General features: G+C 36.5%; 1 protein-coding gene across 3 annotated transcripts in view; it reads left to right on the top strand.

The window, feature by feature from the left end:
- The window catches only part of pou2f1b (POU class 2 homeobox 1b), a 236,255-nt gene that overhangs the window by 151,921 nt on the left and 66,712 nt on the right, over positions 1–17,622 (top strand). For all 3 annotated transcript variants that reach the window (XM_028800092.2, XM_028800091.2, XM_028800093.2), the window contains 3 exons: positions 709–888; positions 2,680–2,818; positions 7,866–7,960. In XM_028800092.2, the coding sequence (XP_028655925.1) occupies positions 709–888; positions 2,680–2,818; positions 7,866–7,960 (414 nt within the window). The remainder of the gene's footprint in view (positions 1–708; positions 889–2,679; positions 2,819–7,865; positions 7,961–17,622) is intronic.

Raw genomic sequence — 17,622 nt, 5'->3', positions numbered from 1 at the left:
CCCGTATTAACCATTTCTGGAATTTGGTTGTTAACACATACCAGCATACCACCGAAACCAGGCAATTTCCTAAGTCAATAGTGTTCATACTTAAACCAATCTGAAGAGGTGCTTTTTTTGTATATTTATTATTGTATAACATATTTAAATATACAGTAAGTGATAATTCAAGATAAAAACAAAACTGTTGATAATACATTTTTAGAAAATTCTATTCGAAGCAGCAGGGATACAGGGATGTTTGTTATTGCATTTTTATTGTTCTAGAAAGATGCTCTGACTTGTCATAAGACTTGCAGTAGTACTACATTTCCTGCTCCACCATGTTTCACATCCACCAGAGCATGTTAATGTCTTCTCTAGTGGCAAAATAGCCTTTGTGAAGGAGGAACATGGCTGCATCTTGTTGTAAGTGTGCTCAAAATTTTCTTCCTTGCCTTGGAATGAGGTAAAACCTCCTGTCAACAGAAGCAGCAATAAGTGTTGTGTACCAAAAAACTTGACATTTTAAATTAAATACAAATGATTGCCTTGGCTTCATCCTTGATTTTGTACCACCTTCTTTAAGTAGATTGTTTTAATGTGGTGTTTTTCAGTGATAAAGTATTTCAGTTTTCTAGTATTTTGTTTCATTCTTTGTCATTTAATGTTTATATGTTGCTTTCACAAAAATGAAGTTGCTCTTCTGTCTTTTTATTTTTTCCATAGTTAACTTTGACTCCCGCCCAGCAACAGCTGTTACTGCAACAAGCACAGGCCCAGCTTCTAGCAGCAGCAGTCCAGCACTCTGCCACTCAGCAGCATAACACCACGGGGGCCACCATTTCTGCTTCTGCAGCTACGCCAGTGACACAGATACCCCTTTCACAGCCTATCCAAATAACACCAGTAAGAAAAAAGTAGTCTTTTTATCTACTGTGCAAAGCTTTATTAAAAATGTTCACTATATATTTTAAATAATGATTTATTTACTAGGTGTTAAGATCTTAAACTCCGGGACAAGTGGCTCAGCATTTTTCTGAAGAATCTTTTAAAACAGACCAGCATCAATCCTTCATTTAGTGAATACTAGTTGTCACTTTCTATTGGAGAAAATCATCCTTTTACCATTACTCTAGTACCTCTGTGCTTGATTGTTAGTACGAAGTTCTTACAATGTAATGAAATGTTACATTTTCTATAAACATGACATGGTCCATATAAGCCAAAGTTGCACTTCTAACTTGTCTGTCTAGAGGATTATTCATGTGCATTTTAGCAAACATGAGATGAACATTTATGTTCTTATTAGTAAGAAGTACTTCTATTTTTTTTGGTACTATGTTCTGAATCTATTTAAAAGTTTTATTCTCAGGCACAATTCCAATTAAATTAATATAAATCAAATTTCATTTTGTGGTAGTTGTTTTAATTTGTTTCCACTTTAACTTTAGTCAAGTCATTATACCTATTTAGGTAGTGCTCTTTTAAATACCTAAATACATTTCTTCTGGTGCACATGGACCTAATAAGTTTCCCCTGTGTCTGTGTGGGTTTTCCATTACATCACCAAAGGCATACGATTATGTTGATGGGCATTTCCAAATTACCTCACGTGTGAGTTTAGGATGTGTGCGAGAGTGGGCCTTGCAAAAGACCAACTCCTTATCCATGGTTGTTTCCAGCCTTGTGCCCACTTTTGCCAAGTTAGGCTGACAAAATTAAACTCTGCAAACTGCACTATATTCAATGGTCAATCTTGTGTTTTTGTCTTATAATTAGCACATCATTGTATTGGTTATGTAAATCAAGTGACCTTGACATCAGACTCTAAACAGATACAAAATATTTTACCTGGTTAGCCAAGTAATACATTTTCAAAATATTTTACCTGGTTAGCCAAGTAATACATTTTCTTTATTTAGACAGTATTGCCTTAAGTGTGTTTTTGTTCTTTTGTTTTTTAACCACTAATGCCTGTGTTTTTGCCCAGTATTTTGACAGCAAAGCTGTAGTTTGTGTGAGTAATTGCCTTTATGTATCTTTGCTACTTGTGCATTTTTCAATTTATGTCTGCAGGTTTTTTTTTCAGTAATCAGACTTACTTCCATGTCAACATAGTAAAGGCTGTACGAATTGCAACTTTTCCTTCATTGGTTTAGAATGTGCTGAGGTGTAGTAGAACCAGGGCTTTTTGACATTTATGGACAGTAAAATTAAGCCCCAATTAACTTTTCCCTATTCATTCACACAAACTTGTTGTGTAGTTTAGAAATCCTGCAAAGAGGAAAAGTCTACACACAGCATGATAGTTTGCATAGTTTTATGTTACAGAGATGGCCAAATATAAAACTTTAATTTGATGCACTTTGGATGCCAACCCTTGAAAAGGTGATTTGGTTTTTTGACTCGTTCAGCTGAAGGCTAAATTCCTACCTATTGATTGTCCAAAAGAAATGATGCTGGGTTTTTAAATTATTCTTACCTTTTAAATTATTCTTTATTTGACAACATTGTAACTTGGTCCCAAGGATGAGTAAAATATTTGAATATGGTAACTTTATGGTACAATTCACGTTCTATGCTAGTATTTAAATGTAATGCTTTTGTGGAAGGTGATAAATTAGTTGTGATTATTTATTGGTCTATTTTCTAATAATTTAATTTGCTTTATAATCGGCTATGTTTATTTGCTTTAAGGATCTGCAGCAACTTCAGCAACTGCAACAGCAAAACCTGAACCTACAACAATTTGTGTTGGTGCAGCCAGGTCACCCCATAGCAACACAGCTGCAACCAGCACAGTTCATTATATCACAGACACAGCAGGGGCAGCAGAGTAAGTAAAAGTGGCATATGCCTGTTAATATTTTTACATTTTCATTTAAATTTGCAAAAACATATAAAAATAGTATATAATGTGTTATTGATGATGTTTCTGTACCATACCTCAAAACATCAGTCTCATTCCCTAACATTGCATCACTTAGAAGCTTTTTAATATTTTTTTTTTTTATGTACAGTTAAAGGCATGGGAACAAGCAATTGCATTTACTTAAGAATGGGCTGTGATGGCTTACTTTGTACTCCACTTAATATGTATTCAATATAGGAATGCATCAGCCATTGCAGAACTAAGTACTAACTAGTGATCTTATCCACAATTTTCATTGTACTACAAAAGAAAATCAGATTATTTTGTAGAAGGTATCACCTTGTGGTTACTATAAATTAATAAAAACATAACAGATTAAATAGTACATTAATTTGAAAAAAAATTTCTCACTACACCAGATGTGTACATTACCTCATATCATGTTCTTGTCACAACCTTATTGCTTTTTCACTCATCATTCTTTTAAAATGATTTATAACTTGTCAAGAATCAACAATTTTGTACCCAAGTATCTATGAAGTATTGAAGAAATTAACTTTAGTGTGTTTATTTGTTTAAATAATAATTATATATCATTAACATTTTGTCTTTTTCCTTTTCATACCTGATGCTTTTTAAAAAATTATGCCACTTTACATTAAAAAAAAAAAAAAAATATAGTAGTGATTAGGTAGGGTGAGCAAAAAGGCCATATGGTTTGTCTTTCAAATACACCTGCTGGCTTGATGCTAAACAGTTGCTAAATAAATTGGTATGTTGGATACACAGGAGAAAAAATGTGTTGTTATGCTGTGTATGGGATACATAAATTGGCTGAACATTTCAAGCTTGCATGATTTCAGCAAATATTTAGAGGTAAATATTGGTCTCATACTCATTGATTATATAGTGACTAGTCATTTAGCCCGTTACAATAACGGGCGCTAGAACAGTAGTGCATAAACATTAGTAGGAACAGTCTATATTAAATGGCAAGGGACTTTGACCTCATTCTTTTTGTTGGTTGTATTTTTCTTTCTTTCAGCCTTTCTTTTGTTGATGTTTACTTGCTGAGCTGACCGTTCTTCGTGGGCTGCCGCCGTGTATTGTGTGTCTTTAATTTTCTGTGACAGTAATACTGTCGTGTACGGCTCTATTCAATAAGGGCGCGCACAAAAAGGCGAGCTTCAAAAGGGTGACCTCAATTGAGCGCGGCGAATAAAGGCGTTCGTAGATAATTTAGTTCAAATGGCTCTGGAATATGTGAAGAGCAACAGGTGCAGATCTTTATTTACGCACGCCTTTATTCGCTGCGCCCAATTGAGGTCGCCCTTTTGAGGCTCGCCTTTTTGTGCGCGCCCTTATTGAAGGATGCCTGTGCGCGCCCTTATTGAAGGATACCGTCTTGTACGTCCGCAATATACCTTTAATTTTCTCTGGCGGTAATACAGTTGTGCGCGTCGGTAATATGCCTTTAATCTCCTCTGACAGTAATACTGGCTTGTATGTGGCTGTAATATGTGTCACTGTATTGTGTACCTTTAATTTCCTCTCGCAGTAGTACTGGTTTGTATTTCCGTAAAACGCCTCTAACTTTCTCTGACAATAATATCGCGCATCGCACCGTGCCCCACACATGCCCACTTCATCAGAAGACACCCACACACGGACACCTGGGCGCACACAGGGATTTTATATATATAGATTATACTTGTAAACAAAAATCATGTTTAACATTTCTATAGCACAATTTATCAAAAGTGTGAGACCTTATTACGTGGAAGTTTATCTGTTAGACTGTATTCAAGTCTCCATCAGTTGCAATTTGCAGAACCCACCTGTTGTCTTTCTTTCTTAATATGCTATACTTTTTTTTCCCCCAGATTTGGTATTTAGTATCTACCATACTGACTTTACTATGATTTATTTTTATTAAAAACTGCTGTTAATCTACACCAGATATAGTTTTCATCATTGTTACTTTGGCTCTTTCAAGAGTTCTATAGATATTTATTATATCTTGAGAAAACTGGAGTGACATTTTGTTGCTCTAAATGGTGGCATTATGTTTTTTTAAATGCATTATAAAGATACGCTTTGCAAATGTTTTCACATCAAATTGTAATTGTTGTGAATGTGTTTTATGCAGCCTAAAAATGTCTGCCTTAGGGCTACAACTAGCTTAATTTTTTTTGCCAATCGATTAGTTGGCTAGTTATTATGTTAGTGAATCAATTAATCTGGAGTTTAAAAAAAATGCAACATGCATAAGTGCAAGTATTTTATTCAGTGATAAAAAACTTTTACTCCTGGCACTGTGCTGTCATCACAACAGGACATGTGTGCCTTAAAATTACATTTGACAAAAAAAGGTTCATAGCAACAAGTCTTATTGCTAAGTGTAATAAGCGTAAAGTACAGTTGTTAACATCAGGTGGGTACAATGCTAAAACCATTGTTTAGCGTCAGCACAATTCTAAGTGTGTAGTTTTTGTATTCACTCGGTTGCAGCAATGTGAACAACATGGCCTAAGTCACCATTTCTGTCATTAAAAGAAATACGTTGCAGAGGAAGTTTTTCATTTCGTTGATTACTTGAATTCTGCACTGTGAGGGGAAAAAAAAGAAGAAAGTGACATTGACAGTGCTGCTGAATTAAACCCAAGTGTGAATGACAGTGGAATTGTCATTACTCAAAAGTGTTCCCTTTTTGGTGTTCAAAATTTTGCTCCAGTACTGAGTGAGCAAATTTTTACAAATCTTTGAAGACATTGACATCCTACCAGATATGACTTTACAGTGACTTTATATATTTCAGTTCTTTGGTATTTGACTTTTATCTGTGCCCTAAATCTCAATGGGATTAATGTTATTCTTGGTCAATAACATAAAATACATAAAACGTAACAGGGTACCTAATCAGTAACAAAATTCATTGGCAGCTACAGTTATGTGCCAATCAGTGGCTGAACAAACTGATGCAATTAGTACTTGCAGGCAAAGAGTCCTTTAATTAATTTACATATTTATTTTTAATAAACCGATGAGCTGGTCTAATTTAATAGATGAGCTGGTAATTTCCCTTTATGACTGATTTCTGTAATCCCACTACACTCCATACACTTTCCACAGTGAAGCATCAATTCATCACTACAAAGCACCAACAAATCTTCCCTGTGATATAACGAAGACCATAAAGGACCAACGTTTGAATAACAAGTGATGGTGGAGTGGGTAGTTTAGGGAGCACAGCTGTTTTGGGAATAGGGAGCAAATGGTATAACAGCTAAGTGGTAGTTCAAAAAGTGCTGAAAAAAGGCCACCGAGACTCGAATATCAGTTTGTACTATTCTATACCAGCAGTTAAAGTATGTGTACTGGTGACCCACACCAGACACACAGACCTTCAGTAGCAGTGACCTGTACACTTTGTGGCCAATATTTGTCCATTTTGACATATGACTAAATGGCCAGCTGTAAATCAACGTGTGACTTTATTGTCATTATCGATTAGTACTTGCATCCCTAATTTGCATGTTGCAGGAATTCATTATCATCTTTTTCCTGGATTATCACCCCCTGTACAATCTGTATTTTAGTTATCGTTTTGTAAAAGATAATGCCATTTTCTGTGTGTAGGGCAAAAAATGAGGCAAAATAGAATGAAGAAAATGGCACATTTACAAAGTTAGGTAGTATTTACTTAAAAGTAAATGGAAATATGTGTTGTTGAATGGATGAATGTAAACATGTAAAGTTGTTTTGTTTTAATTAATTTTGAGTCAATCTGCAGAATAAAAGATAAAAATAAAGATAACAGAACAGCCAGATTAGGTTCATATACATAGTAGTTGGGACGTTAATATTCTTTGCTTGATGAGAAAAAGAACAGTAACAAAACAGGCACTTGCACACCAGTAAGCTTCCCTGTCAGACTGATCTTGGAAGAATTCTATCATCATCTTTGTGTTAGTTCCTGGATACTAACTGATCTTTCTAAACAGTAGGAATTGGAAAGTTCGTGACAGGCTTTTATTCACACACCAGCCACATTACCTGTCCCAGACGGTTAATAGAATAAATTTAAAAATATATCTCTTGCTCTGTGTGCACCTTCAGTGCCTTTCTTTGGCATCCTTGTGTGTGTGAACCTCTCTTGACTGGCACTTCATCTCTCGACTACATTCTTGTACAACCTGCTTCCCACTATCATTTCAAGGCACCTTGCTTGCCTCCTATCCACTTTTTTTAATTTTAAGGTGACTTTCAACGTGGGTCTAACGCCTTTACTCCTCCTCTTATGTCTCACACTTACACTTCCTCTTTCTGTCACATAATGTGAAAGAAAAATTAACTGCTTGCAAGCTACTAAGGGTTAAAAGCTGACAAAGCTATTTTGCTATAACGTAAGGTTATTCATAAAGGCGTCTGTAATAAGACGGTGCAGTAAGCTGACTTGGGACAACTTTCTCTTCAGGAATGCATCTGTTAGACACAGGAAAGGTGACCTTTCCTTCTTTAGGGCCCATCTGACACGTACACAAAACAGAAACGGATGGCAGATTTGCGCAATGTAAGGTGAAATGCTTGGTAACCAATATTATGCTTTTTTTTTTTTTTTTTTAATAAGGGGAAGGGGGAGGAAAAAATATAACGCCGACCTAAAAAGGGAATCTGCCTTGCAACGCATGAATCCATGTATTCGTCTGTGACTGAATAAAAGCTGATTGATTGAACTATTCCCGTCTTGCTAGAAGAGACACATTAACAACCACTGAAATGCACTTTATGATGCAAAGATTTTTTTCAAAGTATGCAAGTGTAGTTCTTACTGCAGTGTCCATAACATTCTTTATAACCAGTTTTAACCATGAATGACGATTCTATTGTATAAGCTTGTCTTTTGCTATGTAGACTTTTTAGCTATTTTTGAATGATGCACTTACTTTGTTTTTGATTATTATTTAAAATAATTCTAATATGTACTTTTTTTTTCTTAATTATTTCATAGGTTTTCTGCAAGCTCAGAATCTTTTAACGCAACTACCTCAGCAAAGCCAAGCCAACCTCCTGCAGTCACAGCCAAGCATCACCCTCACTACACAGGTTAGCCAAAGTGTAAAGAAAGATTTTTCTGCTCAAAATATCTGTTTTTCCCTAGTGGTGGTGTTTGTTGAAGTGGAACAGTGTTAAATGGATATCAATGAAGCACATCAGTTTATGGACTGCAATATGTACAAATTGTCCTAAAGTAAAGAATCCTCTGCATTTGAACAAGTAGCTACCAGAGACATGTCTGGCCTTAGGAGCCTTTTCCCCTCGTACAGACATGCACAATTCATCATGGATTCAGTGTATGCAGCTGTTACTGAATTGTTTTGATTTCATTATCAGTTTTATTATTCAGTTTGTCCTATGCAGGATCATGAGGAAGGATGACAAATTGCAGCCCAGCCAACACCTGTTTATTGGGTTCTAAACATTTTATCCCCCAGTTATGCTTGTTTATTGATTTAAAATCGTATCACTTCTTCTGTTGCAACAACATCTTAAGACAGAGTATGCAAGAATCTGTAATTGGAAGCCATGCAGGTCAATGATATATTAATAGTGTACATGGTGTTAAATCATTTGCATAAGATAATGTTTAATCAGAATGGTAATTTACATAATAAAATTGAAAAGTTTTTTTTTTTTTTCTCAAAAAAGCTTTCTTGCATTTTTGTGTATTTTTTTTTAAAGTGTGCATGTTCAAGGAGTACTTATTGCAAGTAATATTCTAATATTTTGTGGATGTTCTTCATTTTTCAAGAATTTCAGAAAAGTCTAATATACATAACATACCTTACTGTACCATTTTCTAAGTCTGCCTAATCATGAACAGTGTCATAGGAATGCTTGAGCCAATCCCAACAAGTATAGGATGTAGGATGAACATGCAAACTCCAAAAAATATACACACTCTGTATTTCTAGCTTGTTGTACAAAGATTAATATTCCCCTATCAGTCCAGTAGTCCATTTACCATAAAAATATAAAATTGTTTCTGTACTTCTTTTTACAGATCTCTCAGATACAGTGTACTTTATTATATTGAGAATATGAGAAATGTTTCAATGAAATCAGGCAATTATAGTCGTTATTTTGTCTTCATCTGTTTTCAAATTATCAAGGTGAAAATTGTTGATACACTATGTAATGTGTTTTGTTATATATATCTCTAGTAGCTCAGTGTGAAGAAATACTTGTAAACATTTATGCTGGAATTCTATTTGACTATCTTTGATTTGTGCTGCAGTGGTTATGGTGAAGAGCTTATCTTAAAATTATAACCCGTAATCGGTCTTTTAAGCACTTCAATCATGTTATTTCTTAATCCCCTTTTGGTTAAGATGAATGATTTAATTATCATCTTAATTTTATTAGCATATCATTTAATGCAGTTCACCATTATATAATGCTTCCCAGTATGCAGATCTGTAACTGCACTCTATTAGATCAAGTCCTACCTGAGTAACAGAGTTTGTCTCAGATACAGTTGGTACATCTTACCTCTGCCTTGCAGCCTTCTCAGGATCTGTACTTGACCCTGTTGGAAGAGGTGAATTGCGATTTATCAACAGCACAGTATATACAGAAGATATTGTATTCCTTTACTAGTCCTACATTTGCTTTCACTAGTTTCTTGTGAGGTATGCACACCTGTCAACAATGGTTTCTCATAGTTACTAATACGGATTCACATCATTATAAGGATTGTGTTTTGATATGCAGTGGTCGTTTGTTGGGCAGGTATTTTTTATTGGTGGCCACTTGACAATAACAGCTTGTTGAGGAGGATCAAACACATTCTGTCAACTATTACATTGCGGTAAACATTTTTATTTTTTCAACATAATAAAATTATTATAGACCACATATTCACAGATTTTGTTTGATTTATTGAACCTTGGAACATATACACACAATAGCATGCTTTTTAACACAATCTACAATTCCTGACTGTGTAAAGAAAAAAACAAAAGAAGTAAATTTTACTGCATTAATCGCTGATAAAGTATTTTACTGTCTCCCCACTAACTTGTCAAAGGTGCAAAGAATTAAGTCTTTAGTGAGCTTCAACTACTGCACTGAAGTCAGGTATAATTTCTGATGTTGCTATTCTCAGTACAGCAGACAGTCATCACTGGGAGAAGATCTGTTTTGTTGAACATCATTACTGAGAATGTCTGTTCACATATGTATGTTGATCCAAAGAGGACAAGCATTCTTTGAGCTAGTCTTCTCAAGTGTGGGAAATTCTCCTTTTTGAGAGAATTGTAGAATGTCAGTAATGGCAGTGACTTGCCAGCAATGCACCAGTCTGCAAGCTTGTACATTCAAGTTGTACCTCACTGGCAGCATTGTCCACATCACATGTGTAACTAGAGGAGATGGTGAACATTTCAGTTTACACTGCTTTGAAGTCTACAAATCGCCTGGAAAACTCACCATGCAGTGTCCAGAACATTGCTGCATATCTGTTAAGCTGATCAGCAGATAGATTCCTCCCTCTCAGTGTTGGAAGGTGTGTCAAAGTGTTCGTCTTGTTGAGAGACAGAGAGAGAGTAGCAGCAGCTTCTTCATGAAGGCTTTGACTACGCTGTGCAGTCGCAAAAACAGGAAATGCTATATCTGATAGCCACTGTGTGCTCCTTAGTTAAGGGATGAGTTTTCCTTTCATTTGACAAAACTCCTGAATCTCCAATATCTGATCACAGACCTTTTTGAACACTTTGCCCAATCTTAGTCACTGGACAGCTGTGTGGTAGCCCAGATTAGTGTGATCAGTCTCCTCCAAAATGTCTGTTATTTAATGTCCTCGCCCTGATGAAATTTAGTATATATTACAACATCAATCTCATGATTAATTTTCAGAACTGATAGGACTTCTTGGTGAATAATACAATGTAAAAATATGACTTTTTGGGCTGGGTCAATCTCATCCACATTCTCCTGCATCCCTTTTAAAAGCCCAACATTTTTACCTGTCAAATTCGGAGCACCATCACTTGTCACACAAGATAATTTTTCCTACTGCAGTCATAACTTTTGCATAAACATACTGACGTCAGTAAATAAATCCTTACTGGTTGTTGTAACTTTCACTGACTGCATTGAAGCAGTCCCTCTGTCATTTCAAAGTCTTTTGTTATTCCTTTCACAAAAATCAGAAGCACGCTGTGTGACATTTTCTACCTTGCGTTTCAGTTGTAGTACCAGATTCTCTGCAATTTCCTTAATCTGTCTTGTAACCATTTGCCATGAGAGGGACAGATACTCAAACGCATCCTTTTTTTCTGGGCAGAGGATTGCCACCGACTCCAATAAGCACTCTTTAACAAATTTGCCATTGGAAAATGGTTTACTTCTTTATGATCTAATAGATAGCTGTTTTTAACTGTTCCTTTCTTTACTGTATGAAGCTTTGTAAAAAGACTTCGCTGTTTTTGCAGTTTAGCAAACAATTCCTCTGCAGTCCTCCCCTTCTCCTCTTCAGATAAATTTCTGTATTTTTAGGCGTTCTTGGTCTCGAAGTGATGGCTCAAGTTGTAGTCTTAAATGCAGCGATGTGTTCTTTGCATACCAAACAGATTGTTTTACTACTGACCTCTGTGAAAAAATACTTAGGGGTCCAGCATTTGTTAAATGATCTGTTTTCCATATCATTTTTTTTACTGTTAATTTTTGTTGTGCCTTTGCACAAAATTCAGATGGGATGCAGATTAATAACAGGTGTCATCTTCCTTTATTCAATAAAACATGAACAATCTCTGTATCACCCCTTTTTCTGATGTAGTCTCCCACTATTTCCCGTATATATCAATTCTGATCTGCACTGTCACATCTAGCAGTGATGCAGACTGACACACCCAGGCAAGTACTTGCTGTCTGCATCTCCCACGGCCCAAACAGGACCAGACCACAGTCTGCATAATGCCCAGGTCTGGTCTACCTACTGGTTTGGCTTCATGCAGCCTTTGTTCTTTTCCTTAGCAATGATGCCGTGGCATGCAAACATCTGTTATTGTGAATAGTTGAAATTCCTCTGTCTACCCCAAGTCTCTGACTGTTCAGAAATTGGACTGCTTTGCAGCAAGTATGATTTACAAGCTTCTGCACACTAAGTTGGCTATGGATATTTCTATTGCCCAGATAATGGATTGTAGAATTTTTAGCAGCTTGAGTGTTTGGGTTGGCCACTACACTCCTTTGATTATTATAAAACTGGAATAGCACCGCACTGATATAATGTAATGAAAATCTCACTTAAAGAGAGAACCACTTGTTCTTGTAAGGATAGGCGAAGCATGGGGTTGCGCTAAGCATCCACTTATTGGGATGAAATAGCTTGGTTTTACCCACTTTCAAAAGGTTCATCTTTTTGCAGGGGTTAGTGTAGTGGTAGGGCAAACTCTGCATTGTCTCATTTGAATTGCCTTACGTAGCTCCATATTTGGTGGAGCTTTAATAAACTAGATAATTTAAATCCTCTGTGACTGAGATTTGACACCCTCCCTTCATAACTGTAGACCAATGTACTCTAAGAACAGCTTTGGTCCAGCTTTGCAGTGTTGTATGAGGACAAGGTTGATCTCTGCCAGGTGTTCTGACTTTGTCTGGCCTCACATCAGGATGTCATCTACAAATAAATTTCTCCAATATGCTGTATCACTCATAGATAGGTATGTGCATGAAGGTCACAAACTCAGTGAGGGAATTCAGCTAGCCAAATGACATCTATTCCATGTGTATTTTGTTTCCTAACAAAAGCACAACTAATGCTGATAATCCATTTGTGGCATCTACCATGATCCACAGTGATGCAATATCTTGCTAGAGTGGTTCTGGCTCTTTCTTGATCACAGTATATCAATGGCCATTTCGAAAGAGTCACTAGTTTGTTCAGTTGATTATTAACCTCCAAGTTCTGGTCAATTTGAGTACAGGCAAGAGTATGGGTATGTGGGTGGTGTTTGATTCCTTGATATCTGCCTTTCCATGAGCTTATCTAATTTATTATATATGGTGTTGCAAGCTAGAAGAGGAATCATGTTTTGCAGAATGCATACTGGTGGCATTTGAAGAGATTTACATATTGGAATCCATTGTAAAGAAACCATCATGATTATAGAACATTGGCCATACCTGTTCCCTCTGTTCCTTGGTTTTCAAAGTGTCAGCAGTCTTCCCTTGGACCTGTTGTTTTAAGTCTAAGTATAGTGCTTGTGAGGTAGTGGTTGTGTCAGGAAATATTACATTGTGAGTGACAGCATCAACTTAAGCTAATGCCATTGCAATTTCTTTGTCACTGCTCAGGTCACCTTGATATACTGTTCACCAAGAAACTGGAATGTTAGTGTGATGGCAGTCATTTCACTACAGAAGGTATAGAATGTTGTGGCAGGTATAGATAGCCAGTTCCAATCTCTGAAACCATTTTTGTTGCTGGAAGAAAGGCTGAGGTAGTGAGGCAGCAACCTAAGTGTAATGGAATACCTTTCATCCACCCTATATCCGTGTGCTGTTGCATACATTAGTGCAGGCAGTATGCCAGGCATCTTGTGTGACATGCGGCCTCCTCTCTACTCGAGAGCTGCGTGCATAACTGTGAGGCAGAGCCGCTTCTACTTCAGCAGTTGGCCGTTGTCAGGTCTTGTCCTCCAGTCTTCCCATGTTATGCGCAGCTTGCCAGATGGACACAGACCTAGGTCCCAGTCCCCTCCTCCTCCTTCTTTTCACTGCCGCCCGCTTGGCTTACTGCTCAGGTCGGGAAGTACTAAAGTGATAGAGTATTCTGAGAAGAGGAGGTCTTGGAGGCAGGAGCACTGGCACTACAGCAGGAGCACTGTGGCCAGTACACCCCACCAGAGATTTTTAACCAGTACATACACTCCTGTGGAATTTTACATTTAGCACTACAGAAACACAGTGCAAGTTGTTCCCTACATCCCAAAAAAAAAAAAAAAAAAAAAACCTTGGTGGTGATGCTACAATGACCAATCAGACCTTGATGGGAAAGTACTGGCACAAGAAATGGAAATATTCCCAGATGTTCCTAAATTTAACATGATCGCACTGGAACTGTTCTCTTTCTTGCAAGAAACTAATTTATATTAAATACATCCAAATATGTCAATAACCCTCAGAATTGCAGCCACTACTTCCATAACTGTAGCTTCTGCAGAGAGAATCTGTTGAAAACTAAAGGTCATAAAAAACGACCAGTAGTCTACAATGTCATAAGACCATCTCAGTGGCCTTGCAATGCTGAGCATTAACGGAAACGTGTTTAGGAATGTGTCATATGATGATGTTATAAATGATTCGCTGAAAGAAAGTTAAGGTGTGTCCCATTTTAAAAATACTTATTTGCAATGTTAAGTCCCTCCATTTACCAGCGATGTGTTTCTAATATTATTTAGTTGTTGTTCTTTGTTTTTCTATATTAAGTTTGTAGAGTCTGTTAAATAAGTTATTTGCATGCCAAGTGGGTTTGTTTTGTTATTTTGTTGTTCTATATATGTTTTAGTACATACACAATTTACAAAAGAGTTGTATAGTTATTTATATTTCTCTTTACATTAATTTATTTTTAATTAGATTATTAATCTGTGCTAGTAGCATATTGTGTGTATGTGTATGGTGGTGTGAAGATGGGCGGGTAGTGCTAATGGTTATGGGTACAGATTTTGTAGCCTGGGGCACCATATAGGTCAGAAATGACCCTGCCCCTTTGGATCCGTGACCTTAGTTTCTATAATTCTGTATTACACTATGATTTTGTACCTTGAATATTGTGTTCCCTTTTTCTCTATTGTGACAGTAGTCAGATGATGCTTGTTAGGTTAATCACATTTGCCAGAAGGGTAAGTGATGTTCATTTCAGGCTTCACTTGGTCTCTTTTCTGATTCAAGTTAGTATTCACATAGACATGGGCAGTAAACTGGTTAATCCAGTATACAAGATGAAATTTTCTTATGGTGTGAATTTTGAAAAATATGTTTTGCTGGTATGCAGCAAATTAATGGAAAACTTGTGAGCACATATATATGACATGATACCAGAATGTTCGTATCTAATACCAATACCAGTGAAGTTTCACAAAACCAATTCCTGTGCAATATCACAGCAAAATCAGAAATCTCATTCAATGGCTTATTATTAGAAGTATCTTCTATATTCAATATTGTGACTTTTTCTGTAATAGAATATAAAATATATAAATTTTAACATTAAAAGCAGCTTTAAAATTGTGGTATATCCATCAAGTAGTTACCCAACTATCATTTACATAACCTGTTATTGACATTAATTAATATCAAAATGCAGTGCAGCAATCACTTGTGATTTTATTGGGGTTTCTTATGTGCATAACAGGTGGTGCAGAGCGTTCCAGGATTTGCTTTCTCTTTCATCTTGCTGATTGTTGCACACAGCGAATTTCATTGTTTCATAGGGTTTTGTTTTTAAGTGTCACATTTTTTGAGTTTTTACATGCACCTTTTAAGCAGCAATGCACAAGTCATAATGCTTTAAAAATGTAAAATTTTTAATCACGATTAATCACAGACAATCACAACAATCACATTGTTATGTGCAAAATTCAATAATGAATGCAAAAGTAGTGTATTGCATGTATTTGGTTTGCAAACACTTTAAACAAATAAGGTGCTTTTTAATAGCAGTGTTCCCTTTACATTGTAGCAGTTAAAATATTTCTTGTAAATCTCAACTTAAACATTAATGTAATCAAATCAAATATAAACGAATGCTATTTGCCTTCTGCCAGGGCATTAACGTTTTATCTAGTTTGTTATAGAAAAGCAAGTTACCGTCAGAGTCCAGAGCCACGATCACAACATTATAACAGGCACTTTCCGAGCAACAGCAAGTTAACACTTCTAAATCTATTTTCTGTATCTGAACAGATACCAGCAGAAACATTTTCTTTTATCAGGGAGCAGCATAAATAGTCTGTGTTCAATAGCAACTCTTTGAGGGCTCATATTGTTTCCAAAAAATTCAGTTTTCTGAAAGCGCACAAAGCAATGCTTTCACACATAAATCAACATAAGTCTGTTGCTGCCCGTTGTGCCTGCTGTCGGCACCTGTTTGCAGTTTGCGGCGGCTCGATGTCCAACAGGAATACTAGGTTGGCTGGCTGTCTTTGTGAGACAAGTTTGCAGGGGTGGCAATTGCAGTGAGACACAATATGGTTTGTACCTCCTGTCTTCGTAAGTGTCTGTCCATTTTAGAAGCTGTTTGCTGTTGCACTCGCAGGGAATCGAGGTCAGATCAACAAAGCTAACTTTCCTTCTAGCAAAAGTATATCGAAAGCACTGTAACAAGAAGATCACCGATTGCTAGCGAGACTGAGGCTTTCAAAATAATAATAATAATAATAACAAAAACTGCGTTAACATGCAATAAAATTGTCAGTGTTAATTAATTAATGTGTTAATGTGATAATAACACGCTAACTTGCCCAGCCCTACTATTAATATTTTTGAAAATGTAATATTGTGTGCTGATATGGTGGGCAAACAGTTTATTTAGATTTTGGTACTTCAATACATTTTTGAGATGCAGTAATACTGGGATTTGGGGTAGAAATTACTAATGAACAACAGGATTAACAGGTAACACCCTGTGAATTGGTAGTATTCTGATCAATCAGCCAGGCCTTCCTACATCCACACTTTATGATAAAATATAAAAGTCCCTACATTTAGGATGAAGATTATCTTCCTTAAAATATTCAGGCCAAATAGTCATCCCAATTCTTCCCCTTTATAAATTCCAATGAACTTTATGGCCCCACCCCAACTCCTTCCAGAATTTTGCATATTTGAATATGCAAATCAATATAAATGGCCCTTTTCATTCATTGTTTTGTTAAAAGACAATGGCAAAAGCACATGGGGGTGAAAAAAAGAATTTCAGCGAATGTGAAGGGAAGAAAAAAAACGTTTGCTTAAGCAGTATGGTATAAGCAGTAAAAGAAAAGTGATGGAGTTGTACAGCGTGGAGGATACACTTGAAAGTTCAAGTTCAGAAAGTCTCATGGTGCCCGAAATAAAAAAGTAGTTGTCAGATATCAAAGTCGACATGAGAGGTGAGTCGCAGCCCCCAGTCTGCTTATTCTGTTTCAGACAATATTACAAAAGCTGACCTCCGTGCCGAGGATGCGAATCCATGCAGTGATGGTGCTGCTGTGCCCAGCACATCTTCGGGTGCTGGCTGCACACACAACTCTGCTTCGGAAAACACTGGGTGACCATCTGGCTGTGTGCTGACGGACGCTGTTCTGGAGTCACAAAATGCAATAGTGGATGCTGTAAGAGATGAAGCCAATGAACAAAGGAATAGAAGGGCTGTACTATGTGATACTGACCACAAATTAAATGAATTGATTAAAAAATAAATGCTGCGTCTGATTACCTGTTTTTACATTCTGCTAATTACGTTAAATAGTTTTGCCATTCCGTGCACCATTATATTGTTACAGAATGATTATAATCAAGTGAATTTGTAAACAATATGCAGTTAATTTCGGTGTATTTGATAAAGCCCGCATCATGGATGCAAAGATGAAAAAGAAGGGAAACAACACAGAAACAGAAGCACTGCTTTGTCACTGGGTGCCAACCATTTGCAAAATCAAACAGAAAAGTGCGTACACAAGGTGTGAGGCTGCTGTGTAAATGTGCATGGCTTTACACCG

This window comes from Erpetoichthys calabaricus, chromosome 4, assembly GCF_900747795.2.
Source record: "Erpetoichthys calabaricus chromosome 4, fErpCal1.3, whole genome shotgun sequence".
NCBI lineage: Eukaryota > Metazoa > Chordata > Cladistia > Polypteriformes > Polypteridae > Erpetoichthys > Erpetoichthys calabaricus.
This window is presented reverse-complemented; position numbering and strand designations above follow the sequence as displayed.